This window comes from Micromys minutus (assembly GCF_963924665.1).
Source record: "Micromys minutus genome assembly, chromosome: 2".
NCBI lineage: Eukaryota > Metazoa > Chordata > Mammalia > Rodentia > Muridae > Micromys > Micromys minutus.
In genome coordinates, this window is record NC_137971.1 from 18,076,041 (window position 1) to 18,091,390 (window position 15,350).

General features: G+C 50.0%; 1 protein-coding gene across 1 annotated transcript; it reads right to left on the reverse strand.

The window, feature by feature from the left end:
- Positions 1-5,068: 5,068 nt before the first annotated feature.
- LOC308417010 (ferritin light chain 1-like) lies at positions 5,069-5,611 on the reverse strand (the record flags this gene model as incomplete). Its single annotated transcript, XM_080912099.1, has 1 exon — positions 5,069-5,611. The coding sequence occupies one exon, from the start codon at positions 5,609-5,611 to the stop codon at positions 5,069-5,071; it is 543 nt and encodes a 180-aa protein (XP_080768225.1).
- Positions 5,612-15,350: the final 9,739 nt, after the last annotated feature.

Here is a 15,350-nt window from a genome sequence, read left to right on the forward strand (position 1 = left end):
TCCAACACTTGGTGCCATTTTTACCTTGTCCCTCCATAGTCACAAAGCACCTGGACAACTCTCAACTCCCACCCACAGCTTTGGGCCACAATGAAGCCATTTCCCACTTTGATCTGGGCTTCTTCAAGCTTAGGGTCACCATGGTCATTGTTCCCTGTCCATCCTTACATCCCTTAATTCTGAGGCGCAATGTCCAACACGTTCAAATTAATTCTTCTTGTTGAAGACAGGTCTCTTTGCTTCTGAGGGCTTACAAGCCAGAGAAGCCAAAGGGAGAGACGTTTGCCTGTCTTAGCCTGTCTGCCAAGATGAGCAATACAGTAAGAAATTGGACTGAGATGGATTTTTGAAGGACTGAACTTAATAGCAAAAAGCCAAATCAATCTCTCGGAGTGTGTACATGAGGCACGGGGCAAAGCTCTGGGGTCTGGTCCCTGGGAAACTGAGTTATCCGGAGAAGAATGTGCTATCATCTTAGCAGCCAGGCTGGTGTCAGCACCAGCCATGGCTCCCATTCTCAAGGCCGTCTTCTTTCAGTCCAGGAGGGTACGACACCACAGACCACTGTTTGGAAGCAAGGCCTGTAACCACCCAGAGCTAATTCTTCATGTCCTGTGCGCTGGCACTGAGAATGGGTGAAGGACAATCTCTGAGCCTCTGGGCTCTCACATCCCTCCGAGCCCAGGGATGACAGGGGAAGAAAGAGTGAGAGACAGGCGGCCTAGAGCATCCTGTGAAGCTCCCTATTCTGAAAGCTCCCTATTCTGGAGTGTCAGCTGCAAATCAGCTTCTTAAAAAAAAGAAAAAAAAAATCAGCAGCTGCGCTGACACATAGCTGCTACCCAAGCACCATGAAGGCAGGCTCGGAGGGTTGCAAGCTTCAGGTCAGTCTGAGCTACGTAGTGAGTTTCAGGCCAGCCTGGGCTATGTAATAAGACCTCGTCTCTGTTCCATCACCATGAGGGTGTTTGTTCCTTCACCCTCAAAGACAGGACTATGAAATAACACTTAGTACTTTCTAACTTTTATATTACTTTTTAATAGTATATCTACTGCTTTATATTAAACAAAATATATTTACATTATTGCCAACATGTAAATTACAATAAAGAAAGAAAGTCAAAGTGTCTTAGCTAGGGTTTTATTGCTGTGAAAAGACACCATGAGTAAAGCAAGTCTTATAAAGGACAACATTTAACCAGGCCTGGCTTACATTTCAAAGGGTTTAATCTGTTGTCACCGTGATAGGACGCATGGCAGCATGTAGGCAGACGTGGTGCTGGAGAAGGAGAGAGAGTTCTACATCTGGATCTGCAGGCAGCAGGAAGAGAGAGTGAGCCACTAGGCCTAGTTTGAGTATGTGAGACCATAAACCCGCCCCCACAGTGACACACTTCCTCCAATAAGACCACACCTACTCCAAGGCCACACCTCCTATAGTGCCACTCCCTATGGCCAAGCATTCAAATACAGGAGTCTGTAAGGGCTGTTCCTATTTAAACCACCACAGGAAGTTGTTAAGAAGAAGAGGAAGAAACAAACAAACTTCTCCAAAACAAAAGTGGTCCAGCATGTGCCCTTCCTAATCACACTTGTCACTTAGCAGAAGCTGTAAAGTGTGACTGGTAACTTCAGGGTTCTCCATGCTGCCTGTGGGATGGGTGTATCCTCTTCCTTAGGACAGATACAGAACTGGACCTCCAGAAGCCAATGTTTAGGATACTCCCCATGTCTCTGCATAAACAATATGCTTTATGGCTCAGCAGTCACAGGTAGCCACAGTTAATTCTTTAGGACAAGTTCCCACACATAAACCTCATACAGGGAGAAAATGCACACATTCTGTTTAACTTTTGACAGAAATTGCCAATTTCCTTGCCAAAAAAGTTATGACTGTATAGTGATTCACCTTAGCATTCATCACCTTCTGTATCCCTCATGGGGATGAAGGGCATGGAATTTATTTCTGAAATCAGAAAGGTGAGGCTGGGCCTATGAGATCGGAAGAGACACAGAAACAGAGAAGAAGAAAAAAAGAAACACTGAAAGTCTCCATTACCCCAGACTAAAAAGTTCACGAGAACACAGGTGTAACTGTAATTTCTCTTACAACCTAAAGATATCAAAACCAGGACTTAGAAAAGAAATGTTTTCAACCCTTGTTTTGGCATGTGTATGTATGGCATGTGTGTGTGTGTGCACATGTGTGTGAGTATATGTGTGTGTATATGTGTGTGTGTATGTCTGTGCACATGTGTGTGAGTATGTGTGTATGTGTGTGTATGTGTGTGTGTGCACATGTGTGTGCATACTCACATGGAGGCCCAACATCAGCCTTGATTCTTTTACTATTTTTATTGAGCCAGGGTCTTTTGCTAAACCCAGACGTTACTAACTTCAGGCAGTTCACCAACTTGCTTGGAGGAGTGGAGGGCTACCTCTGTCCCACCCCCACCCCTGTCCTCTAGTGCTAGGACTGCAGGCAGCCACCACACCTAATCTGCATAGGTTCTGGGTTCCAAACTCTGGTCCTCACCATTGCTCAGGCAGGCCCTTTGTTCACGGAGCTGTCTCCCCGGTCCTCTGCCTCAACTGCTTTATACTGAAATCTTACTGGTTCCACAAAGAAAGTGTAAAAAGTTCTCAAACACTATAAGGTAAAAGAATCCTCCGAGCTCATACAACCCACAAAAGGTCCACTGGGAAAGGATGGGTCGAAGTTTTGTCCCCTCCTTTCCTCTTGAATGTCCTGTTTCTGCCAATGAGGAGATGTGACCACACTGTTCTCTGCAGCAGACTTTCCTACCCTCTGCTCACTGCCTTGCTAGCCCATCATAATTGCAGGAGGGCATGACCCACAAGGAGTGTGTGTCGGCTTGTCTTCCAGGAGGATGGCACACCTCTCCTGGACTCTTGCTGTTGTCTCTAGTGCTGGGCTTCCAAACACCACGCTTGAAACAATCTATAAGCCATTAGCTGGGCCTGTATTAAATCTCGCCGGGTCCATCCCCAAGTCCTTAGCTTTTATCCTGGGTCGATATAATAACCGACTGTCTGAAGAATGTTTCTGCATCTTCTGCAAGAGTCTTTGAAGAGAGTGTCTATTATGGGCCTCTCTGTCCCTTCTAGTATGCTTCTTATGATAAATTTGTGCTCACATGGAGTGTCAGGGAAAAGTTTGGCTCCCCTGACAAATGGCTATACTTTCTTTTATCCAATAACTCATCATATTTCCCCTTTGCTTTAGCTCAATTTAATGCGCAATTGCAGTTAAGTTTTCTTCTGCTAGGTTTCTGGTTTAATCATTTCTTCCCTTCATCCGTGTGACTTTGGATATTTTATCTTTAGTCTTGCTGTTTTAAAGGCCTGTCTTTTTAATTATAAATCATCTCAAAGTCATTCGGAAGTTCCTAAGAATCCAAACAGTAAATAAACAAACAATTGTTTCTACCCCAGGCCAGCTCTTTAATGTCACGACTGCCTTGTCACTGATAATTCCCTCCACAAGTCCCACACTCCCTTTTGGGGTTTCCAAGCTGCTGCAGTAAGGGACTAGGAGATATAATAAGATGAACTTGGGGACAGAGGGGCTGACAGAGAAGGACGGAGTCTTCAGGAATTGACTGTCATGTGGTGGTGTCACCCAGATGTTTTTCTGTATCCATGGGAGTCTTGTGAGTCTATTCAACACACTGGCTTTCTGGTGTGGCAGTGGCTATTTCCCTATGAGGATGACAGTCACCCTGCTTTCATGCTGGTCTGCTTGGCAGTTGATGGGAAAGTGTTGGGGCGGGGGCTGCTCAGGGCACTGGGACTGTGGGAGCCCCGCTACTTCAAGGGACATTTAGACCCCATCTGGACCTTCTCTGGTGCTCATCTTTCCACTTTGGTGTACATCCCTTGGGATCTCTCTGACTCCTATTCCACCCCACCATTCAGAGTCTGCTCCATAAGAAATCACTACCCATAATTCTGCACTCCTCCCTGCAGTTACACCCCTGCAATGACCTCAGTGTGGTCAGAGTAGACTGTTTCTTGACTAAGTTGGATTCTGTGACTTGCTTTAGTTGATTGAAGGGACACAAGTAGCAGTGTGTCAGCTTCAAGGCCAAGTCTCTTGAGGGCTGATGACCCTTTGCTTGTCCCTCTGTGTTTCTGCCAAGGCCATGAGCATAGCAAAGCACAGGTCCTTTGGCATGGGGCCTTATGAAGCAGAATGCCCCCATATGACTCACAGATTCATCAATATAGTATATGCTGCCTGCCATTGAGATGCCGGGGCTGTTTGTTATACAGCAAAAGCTGACTGATACATTATGAAAGAGCCTTTCTGGAAGACCTCGGTCTTTTCCTCTGTCCTTGATTTTTTCAGACAAGGAACCCTAGGGATTTTGCCTCCCTTCTATTGTTTCTGAGTCTAACCCAAGATCCCAACTGTTGTGGTTTGAGACATGTGTTTGGGCATTTGGTTTCCAGTCAAGTGGCATTGTTTACAAAGGTTATGAAACACTTAGAAGGAGGAGCCTTACTCTAGGAAGTGTGTTCCTGTTTGCCTCTCTCTGCTTCCTGTTTGTGGGTAAGATGGCGTCATCTCTCAGCTTCCTGACTGCTGCAAGTGTTTCCTGCCCTTGCTGCCATGACTTATGTGTTGTGATAGACAGACAGGAACTGTAAGCAAGCAAACTAGCAAACAAACAAGCAAGCAAACAAACAAACCTGTTTCTTCCTTAAGTTTCATGCGCAGCTCTGTGCTTGCAGCCCGTCCTGTAAGGACATCTGTTGAATGTGTACCTCCTTATTCCTGGGATTTGCTCTGTGAACTAAAAATCATCACTGCTTACTCAGCACATGCTCAGAGCCTACCAGGCCCCGCAGGAGTTACAGAAGGGAGTCCCCGTAATTACGCACCGGGTGCTGTGACTACTTTTTTTTTTCTTGGTCCAAGACTTGGGAGAGGCTCCAGGGCGGTTACAAAGCGGCCTAGTGGCTTTAGAGGTTCATTCGGGTAGAGGTCCTGAGGCGGTTGGTGCAGCAGAGGAGGGAGCCCCTTGGAAGGCACAGAGGCCTCCTAGTTGTGCTTGAGAGTGAGGCACTCAAAGAGATACTCGACAAGAGATCCCTGGGGCACGCCAGTCTGCGCTGGCTGTGGCCCTGCCAGCCTACTGAGGTTGGTCAGGTGGTTGCCCATCTTCCTGATGAGCTTCACCTCCTTATCCAGGAAGTGGCTTTCCAGGAAGTCACAGGGATGTGGGTCTGAGCAGGCAGAACCCAGGGCATGCAGATCCAAGAGGGCCTGGTTCAGGTTCTTCTCCAGGGCCAAGGCAGCTTCCATGGCCTCCAGAGTTTTACCCCACTCATCTTGAGATGGCTTCTGTACATCCCGGAAGAGTGCACGGCCCCCCACGTTCGTTTCTGCAACTTCTCCTCGTTCGCGCTTCTCCTCAGCCAGTTCGCGGAAGAAGTGGCCTACACCCTCCAAAGCCACATCATCCCGATCGAAAAAGAAGCCCAGAGAGAGGTAGGTGTGGGAGGCCCGCAGTTGCAAGTTGACCAGGCGGTTCACAGCAGCTTCCACTTCGGTGGAATAATTCTGACGAATCTGAAAAGTCATGGCTTGTCCGGAGTACGGGCAACCGGCGAAGACGGTGCTGGCTGGTCCTAGGAGCCGGAGGCGGCAAGGAGATAGATGGTCCCGGAGGCTGCGACTGGAGACTTGTAAGGCAGCTGGAAGCTAAGAAGATGGGAGCCCACAGATCTGTTCCGTTCAAATACTGTCGAAGCAAGACACAGATCCACGGGACCTCAAAGGCGCTGCCCGGTGACTACCTTTGACACAGTCCAAGGTTTTACTAAGTCCTGTCACCATGTTAAAGGAGACTTTGAACCCAACTCGTCCAACTTCAGAGCTCACTCAGGGCTGCTTCTTTCCCTTAATCATGGATCACTTGGCTCTATCAGCTGGGTTCACCAGGAATTCCAGTTCTGCTGGATACCTTCCCATCTCTGTGCTCAAGGCCGGAGCTCATCTCCTTTCCTAATCTCTGTGTCTTACTGAGCAGGTTAAAACCTCTAGTGGCCCATCTGTGTCCCCTGGGCTGAAGAACACAAGGCAGGAGAGAAATGGAGTGGTTGGGGTAGCCTGCGGGGGGCTGGGGGGGGGGACCTCTGGCTCCTGTTGCTTCTCCAGTGCTGAGTTTGGGCTCTCAACCCAGCCCATTAGTTACTTTTCCACAAGAAAGTCTGAGAGAAGAGTGTGTCTGGGCCCACAGTTCAAACAGACACAGTCCACGGTAGAGAAGGGTGGCAGGGTGTGTAGAGGTGGGGGTGTGGGGGGAAGTAAGGTAGCAGACATGTGATCCAGCTGCCACTGCTGTGGCAGAAAGTGAACAGGTGGGGCTGAGCTAGAAAACCTCAAGACCCACCCCCTAGTGAGCCACTTCCTGAAGCAAGGTTATTGGTTCCACAACCTTCCCAAACTGCTGGGAGCCAGGGTTCAAACCCATCACCCTGTAGGGCACATTATTTACTAACACCACAACACTGAGCCAAAGAGGAAGAACGGGATAGGGCCCTGGGGGACTGTGGCCCCAGTGTTCTCTCTAAGAGACGGAAAAACCTGAGGCCTATTTCTTCCCAGTGCTGTGACTTAATCCCCATGTTGCAGGAATATCAGTCAGGGTCACACTGCTGGGGGAACAATTATTCCCTGTTACCATTTGATGATCAAATGTCCCCCCAAAGACCCAAGTGTTGATTGAGGTTTTAGTTCCCCAAATGGTGCTGTTAGTAAGTGAATTAAGTCATTGGTGGGATGGTCTTTAAGGGGAATTGTGGGACCCCCAAGCCCTTGTTCTTTTGCTTCCAGGCTAAGAGGTGGGTCACCCATGCTCTGGCACTGCCACTCAGCACCCCGATGGAGGCTTCAAAGCAATGAGTCCCCGGTGAAGCCTCTAAAACAGGATCTCTTACCTGTGAATCAGCCCATGAGCAGTTACCCGCTGCCCTAGTGAAAACGTGGGCACAGTTTGTGGGACATTATATTGCTTATGACTCAACTCTGCATCTTACACTTGTCACCTTGTCACCAGAGACTCAAGCACCCCGGGCTGCATGGAAACAGAGACCCGGCTCTGGGTGTGGGTGACTGAAAGTGACGTGCTCACCTGTGGATGTCCTTGCAGAGCTCTTAACTCGGCTGACATGTTTATGTCCTGGAAGCCCTGTTTTTCTGGGCCCTCTGGGACAAGTAGATCTCTCCCTAGAGGACAATGTGTTTCTGAGCAGATGTGTGCCAAAGCCATCCTTCAGAGAAGGTGCCTCTGTCATCTGCTTGCTCCCATATCCCCAAGAGCATCTTTGTCCCCCCCCCCCAGTGACGTGCCCTACATGATCACAGAGTCCACTTTCTAATCATCAGGATGGAACCAAGGGTGGCTTCCAGTTCAGGTCAACAGTGGTCCACTTCTTTTTGACTTGCAGCCTCCCTGCATCCAAAATCCATCCTCTGCATCAACGATGGGTACCAGGCATCCCAGAACCAGGCCTGAAATCTCCGCGGTGGTTGTGCTTCAGAGACTCCAGCCTGTCCTCCCTCTATAGGAGTCTCTGCCCTCACTGCCCTTCAACAAGTATACTGGAGGTGACAGCCGTGGCTCCTTGTGCTGCCCCGTGTTGCCCGCCCCACCTCTGATGGGTGTAAATTGGTTCACAAATCCCGCAATTCCTTTAGCTCATGCTCTGCTGGGTTTCCTTGGCGATTTTCTGGTTTACTGCCCGTTGCCTGGTTGCTGAGATTCCTTGTAAATTGCCTTGCCCTCTGCTCTGGGCTGCCATTTGTCCAGGCTCTGAGTGGAAGCTGTTGTCCGGGCACTTGCTGCGTACTGCTTGTGGCTCTGAAGCAGCCGATCTGCAGCAGGCTAGCCTGCCACCTGAATGGCAAGGAGGCGTCAGGGTAACACAAAACCCAAGGGCGCAGAGTTAATTTATGCCTCCCGGCAGAAATCGTCTTTCTCTCCTGCCTCATTCAGGAGGCGGAATCGATATATCTGGATGGTAGGATTGCTCACTCTTGAAAGGTTCCCTGATGCCACCATCCCTAAGGAACTGCAGATGGCCGACAGACAGACAGATGGCCCTCTGCAGACAGAGAAGAGAGGACTGCAAAGAGACTAAAAGCTCAGGCTAACTGCAGTGTTCTAGGTTCAAATATAAGCCCCGCCGCTTCCTGTCTGTGTGACCTTGCTAAGTTACTTTAACATTCTGCGTTCTAATTGCCCTCCTATTAAAAGAGCATCCACCACTGTGGGGTTTTGGATGGTTTAAATGGAGTAATATATTTATAGTCCCTGGCATACAGCAAGTGCTCAATAAATGCTAACCAAGATCACTCTTATCACCACTGGCGCCCTGCACCCCATGCTCCCCAGCACTGTGGCATTGCTCTTCTGACCAGACTTTGGGTGTGTTCTTGTTAGTTCCCTCCCTTGTCTGCCCACCTCGGCCGCTGCCTCTGGCTAACCCAGTGGCTTTTGCACTCTTTAATCGAGAAGGATATGTCGCTGATCATGACAAGGAAGGGGAACGTCCTCTTCAGAGCAGAACTGTAAATTACATGTCACATTTCTATAGATGCCACAGAGCTGTGTAATTGCAGGCAAGGCTTTTGTGACCCAGACTGGTGGGGCTTGGTACAGAGAGAACCTCTGTCTAAGTCCGAATAGGAAGGTGTGCCCTGGGAACCAACACTCAGACCTCAGCGGTCACCATTGCATGACTTGGCGGACATGGCACTGTTCTTCTATCTGTCAGGTCATCATCTTCAAAAGTCGGGCCTGTTGTTCTTCACAGAAAGTCAATAGGGAGGAAGATGAGAGGCTCCAGTCAGCACCCCTCCCTCACCCCCAGTTCTGAAATGCTGCCCCTCTGATCATCTGATGGAGGGAAAGCTGGGCCCTAAACCCTGACTACACTTCTCAGAGCTGGAAAACTTTCCATCTCTCTTCAAACTCCTCCCTAAGCTGCACACCTCAAATCCTCTCCGATGGCCAGGATGGCTTTCCGGCTGTTCTCCAACTGCATTGCACCAGGCTAGCCCCCCTCTGTCAACCTGTGTCTCAGAACACAGAGCCAGCACTGAAAGACCCCAACCTAGCCAGGCTTCTACCAGCCTGTGCACAGGCTCCTCAAGGATGTGACCCCACAGTGTCCCTTCACACCAATGCCAAGCTGGCTGGTCGTTCACTACCAGGGACTGGCATAAAGAGAGTGGCCTCAAGCAACATGTATACAGCCAACACTCGGTGACAGCTGAACCAACTTCTGCAGTGCCGTGCCCTAAAATTCAGATCCACAAAACGCATGCGCACGCTTAACACATCTTCAAGTGCTGTGCAGGTATCCGTTAACCACTGACGTTGCCTTTACTGCCAAGCAGGTGAATATGGGAGCTAAGCTACTTTCCCTACTGCCACAAGACTTCCATGATAGCTTGCACGCAGAGAGGCAGGAACGGGAAGTGCTGGCTGAGCTTATTTACTTGGGAGGGCTTCATAAAGTCATGGGTTTGTCCTTGGACAAACTCTAGGAAGGGTGTGGCAAATTGCTGCAGACAGAAAGGGGTAAGGAAGAGCCCTCCATTTAGGAGGCACAGAACCATGCTGGCCTGGAAGACATAGATTCCCATAGCGTCTGCCTTGAGTCAGGTATGTACCATGACATGACAAGCCCCACGTAGCTAAGTACCGTAGGAGCAGCCAACAGTTTTGTCCCTGTGATACTGGCTCCTCCTTGAACAGACCTAAGTCAAGTGTAGCCGGGCATGTCGGAGTTCATAAGAGCCTGTGGCCAGCTCGAGCCCTTCACATATGCAGGTGGCATCTGCTGGCTGGGAGAAGAGTGGAAGTGTGGCTAGCCCACGTGTCTGTCACAGCGGCGTTGGCTCAGACTCACTTGGCAGCTAACCATGGCTCCATAGGAGAAAACAGTCCACGAGGTAACGTGCATGCGTGGGAACTCGGAAACACTGTCGCTTCCAGTGAACTCTGCCAAAGCAAGTCACAAGTGCCATGTAGATTCAATGGAGGAATGAGACACACACACACACACACATACACACACACACACTCACTCACCCCTCCCAGCCACACCACTTTTCCAAGCAAGGAGCTTAAAAGCCACATTGGAAAGGTGAGTGGGTCACTTTCATGATCAGTAAGCCCTGTCCCTCTCCTCCTTCCTCCTTATCTCCCATCCTTGCTATCATCTTTCTGCCTGTCCATCCATTATGTGCTGTTTGGGACATGCAATGGAGTTCCAACTAATCTTACAACACAACACTATGATCTACAGAGTTCACATCAAAGAACTGTACAACCAAGTCACAAAAGCAAAGTACACACACACACACACACACAGAGAGAGAGAGAGAGAGAGAGAGAGAGAGAGAGAGAGAGAGAGAGAGAGAGAGAACTGGGCAGCCCTCACAGCTCCCCAGGAATAGGGGCCATGCAGCTTGCATATTGGATGCACTAGGTCAGGTTAGTCCTGTGCGAGGTGTTGGAGACCTGAATGGTGTTCGGGGGTGAGCACTGGAACACATTAAGAGGGGGGCTGCTGGTAACTATGGGCCACCTCTGTGGGTCCAGTGTCAGGTTGTGGCCACCAAAGCACGGCCCCGTGTGGCTGCTCTGGCTGCATCAGCCCCCCCCCCATTGTCATCATCAGAGTCCCTAAGAACAAAGGAATCCCACCCAGTGACTGCACATTCCCACTCCAGAGCTCACTGAGGTCTGGCAAGGACAAGATGTTCTGATGGGCCCCTGAGGACGCCAGGAGGTCAGCAGCTTTAATTGACTACAGAAGTGTCCTAGAGTGACCTGGGACAAAAATCGAGACCCCCCTGGGCAGAGGGCAGCCCAGGATAGAGAGCCCATGCAAGACTCTTGTCAGGGCATGTTATAGCTCAGTTTTATAGGCTCTTAAATCTCTACATTTTCTAAAATGAGGGAGCGGGCAGCAAGATGAAGCACCGTCGGGCTCCTTAAATCATCGGAGCAGCCGTCCTGGGGGTAGATTTGTTTTAGGTCCTGGCATGATCTCTGTGTCAAAGACCACAGGAAATAAATGGTGCTTAGGTTCTACCTGTGTGACCTTGAGCAGGTAACCTGACATCTCTGTGCCTTTATTTCCTTTTCTGGGCTTGGTTGTAATCCCCACAAAGAGAACATTCAGCGTGTTAGCAGACCCATTGCAAGTTCAAGTGAACACTCACATCTGGCTCCTAAGGACTCCTGGTTCCAGGAAACATCCTCTCCCTCTCTCCCTCTCTCTCTTACCCTTCTTTCTTCTTTCCCTCCCTCCCTGATGAAACTTACCTTGTACTAGCCAGACGCCCCAAGCAAACTCAGATGCTTCACCCTCAGGGGTGCCATGGGCTCAGGCTATGGCACAGCCTGGGTGGCATCGTTCCCTAAATTTGCTGTGTGACTCTGTACAAGTCACCTAACCTCCCTGAGCCTCTGAGAACTGTGCCCAGATCTGAAAATCCTCCGCGATGAGCACTGTGCCCAAGCACTGGGAATCAGAGAGATGAACGAAACCCCATTCTTGATTCCCAGATGCTACTGGTTATGGGGAGAGGGGGACAGCTAGAGAGCTGTGGCAAAGGTTAGGGACACAAGTGAGGTGACAGGGAAGCTTGTGTCAGACAGGTCCCACAAGGAAGCTTCAACAGCTAAACTCGGCGGAAGTGGGAGGAGACTGCGAGCGGAAGTGAGTGAGGAGGGCTCAGCATAGCTTTGGTGAGCCACTTGGTAGGGTAGATGGGCTGGAGACATGTCACTGACTGCTCTTCCAGAGGTCCTGAGTTCAGTTCCCAGAAACTGCATGGTGGCTCACAACCATCTGTAATGGGATCTGATGCCCTCTTCTGGTGTGTCCGAAGACAAGTAGGGGCAGGGACGGCGTCTTCTGGTAAGGCATGCGCCCACATGTTCCCAGGAGGGAGAAAGCAAAGTTCACAGTCAGTCTTTCCCTGTCGGGTCCCAGAATCAGGTTCTCCTTCTGCCGCGTGACAGGCAGCCTCATCTCATCTCACGGGCTGAGAGGACTTCGGATAAACCTTGGGTCTCTCAGAGAGGTGGAAACAGAGCTGGGATCACTTGGCACGGCTCCCTACCTGTCTGGGAGCCGAAGAAGTGAGACCTACTCAACTGGCCTGGGACCTCAGACCTCCAGCTGCCTCGCTGCCTGTACCCTCCTCCTGGAAGCCCCTGGAGTCTGCCTGTTTGTCCTGTCCCTAGAGTGTCTCCCTGAACGTTAGACCCTAATGGAGGACATTAATACGCAGTGCTTGGAACTCTTCAAGACAACCAATAATATTAATAGTCGCGCTGCTTAAGATCAAATATTTATAACTGTATTGCCTTGCCTGGGCCTCTGGGTTAGGGCCACTCGTTCCAATGCTTTTGAAACAATCGGCCCCTGTACCTGCCTTGTGGAGAGGGGAACGTCAGCACAGGATCTCCTGCCTGCGGCTGAGTGGGCCAGGGTTCTTCTCTTCCACTGGAGAAAAGGTCCTGACCTGTGGTGACGTCCCTGCAAGGCACCGGGGAATTCTTATCTGGCTCTGCCCGCCTTTCGGGAAGGCGCAGCTCTTTCCTTTTCTCCTCTTCTGTCTCTTTCTTTCTAAGCCCAACTAAGCTTTTAACTTTCCTAAGGCTTTGGGCTCCCTCTCTTCTCTTTTAAATCGGCCTCCCCACCCCGTGGCTGCTGACCCTCACGCCATTATCTCCTGCTTTGTCTTCTTGTCTGGGCAGCTGAGATGGAGGGCTTGCCTGCCCAGCGGCTTTCCTTTCAAACTCCAGTGAGCTTGCCCTCAGGCTTATGTTTGAGTCTGTTCTTAAATTCCTTTATTAATGAAACTAGGAGCCATGAGAGGGGACCCTGACTTTCCCAGCAATGTATGCCGGTCCTGCTGGGAGGCCCATGATTTCTGGTGACACTTCCGCCTTTTGATTCTTTAATCAGCAGAGAAAAAGAGCCCGTGCCTGCACCCTTAGGCAGCACCACTCTCTGGCAATGCACTCCATTTTACAAAGAGACATTTCTCCCTGGCTCATTTTATGGCGGTCCCAGCCCTAAGGCGCATCCTTCGCTTTTTAATCGCCATCTTCAGTCCTCGACAAGTGATACCATTGTATCAGCAGGCACATGGTTCTATGGCATCATCTTTGTATAATGGCTCTCAACTTCTCCATCTTCTTGCCCCCAAACACCACCCAATGGGTCTTTAGCAAACCTCTCTGACCTGGCTCTGGTTCCGAGGCTGCGGTTGTGGGAAAGTGCACTGTACCCCAGCTGTGGCTAGCCCTTTTTGTGTTGAGAGGCAGAGGGAGGCATGCTGGTAGCAGGCCAGCGTCCCAGCTTCTTGACCTCCACAGGACAAAACAGCTGCAGAGGGCAGTGTCTGGGGCTTCAGGGTGACCTGCTAGGTTTCATGTGACGCCACAGTAGGATGCAACTCAAGTGGGAAAAGCGATGGTCTTCTCTCCTGAAGTCTTCCAGAGCAGCTGATCACAGGAGCTGCCTGTTCACACACAGCATCGACGTGGACAAGCTGGCCTCGACTTGTGAGGCTGTAACTGGCTCACCATATAATGAAGTTTGGTTTGCCTCTGGAGCTAAAGGAGGTCTTCAAGGACATCTCAAATCAAGTCTCCTAGATACAATGCATAGACAATTACTTTGGTGTGCAGATGTGTGTAATGTGTCTGTGCATGTGTTCTTGCAGGTAGATATGTATGTACATGTGTATGCGTGTCTTAGGGGGTTTGCTGCTGCCAACAGACACCATGACTAAGACAACTCTTATAAGGATGTTTAATTGAGACTGGCTTACAGGTCAGAGGTTCAGTCCATTATCATCTAGGCAGGAGCATGGCAGCATCCAGGCAGATGCGGGGCTGGAGGAGAGTTCCACCTTTTGTTCCAAAGGCAGCTAACAGAAGACTGACTTCCAGGCAGCTAGGATGAGAGTCTCAAAGCCCATGCCTATAGTCACACACCTACTTGAACAAGAGCGCATCTCCTAATAGATGGGCCAAGCAGATGCAAACCATCACACGAGAGGATGATGTCAGGCATCATTGGACTTTTCCTGTGGGCGCTAGGCATCCAAATTCAGATTCCCCCCTGTTTGCACAGTAGGTACTTTATCAACTGAACCATCTTTCCAGCCTCCCAGATACCTGCATTCATCAGATACACATGCAGTTACACCCTACAAGGATGGGGATAGATCCATGACCAGTGGTTTCTTTCAAACATTCTGCCTGCTTCTGTGTGCAGTGATCTCACCTTTCATTATAGATCAGTGGTTCTCAAACCTGTCCGTGTGGCTGAGCACCTGGAAGTTATGGGGCTTTTTGCGGAACACCATGAAATACTGATATATTTAATTCCATTATATGAGCCAGGAACAATTTTACTAGCAAAAAATATGACTATGTTAATGTGTGCAATATAATATCACAACCACAAACACACATGTCATAGGAAAGAGTAGCTGCTGGCAGAGCCTGGCTGTGAGTGAAGCCTCTTAGCGTTCTCTTCCAGCTTGGTGGTCTGCGCTGTTCCAGCCCCAGGCTGCTCGTATGCATTGGCGTGTAGGGAAAAGCATGGGTCAGGGGTGAGATGACAGAGACTCAAAGCCCAGACCTTGGAGATTCAGAAAGCCCCTCCCAGCTTCAGGCACTGCTCTCTGTTGTAAAAGTGTCTCTTGATCTCGGGAAGCTCCCCCGAGTCATCAGGGCTGCCCTAAAAACTTGGGTCTTCTGGGACATAGGTCCAAAGTACCAAACTCCGGTGTGAGCTGGCCACTGACGCACTGCTGTGTGTTCCCACGCATCCTTCGTCTTCTCGCCCCTCTGTGTGTCCCACAGCACCTCACTCTGGATCCACTGCCACCAGAGACCCCTCCTATGCAGGAGCTGCCATATTCCTGGGATCAGCTCTTGGCCCTAGGTTCTGAGCATTGGTGCTATATGTACCCTCTGCATTTGGTTTCTGGGGTGCTGTACTAAGCCACCACAAACCCAGGAATTCAAAACACAGAAAGGTGTGCGTGCATAGTTCTGGTGGCCAGAGGTCCAAAACACCACAGTGGAGTGAGACGAACCTTCTTCCCTTTGGCTTCCTGCGGCTCTGTGCATTTCCCTGGCTTCAGGTGGAAAAAACAAAAAACAAGCGCTTCTTCCTGTGATCTTTCTTTTTGGAGCCCACCCAGACAATCACACCCTCTTTTCAAATAAGATCACATTCATGGGTTCCTGGGGTAACAGTTTGGACAGAGC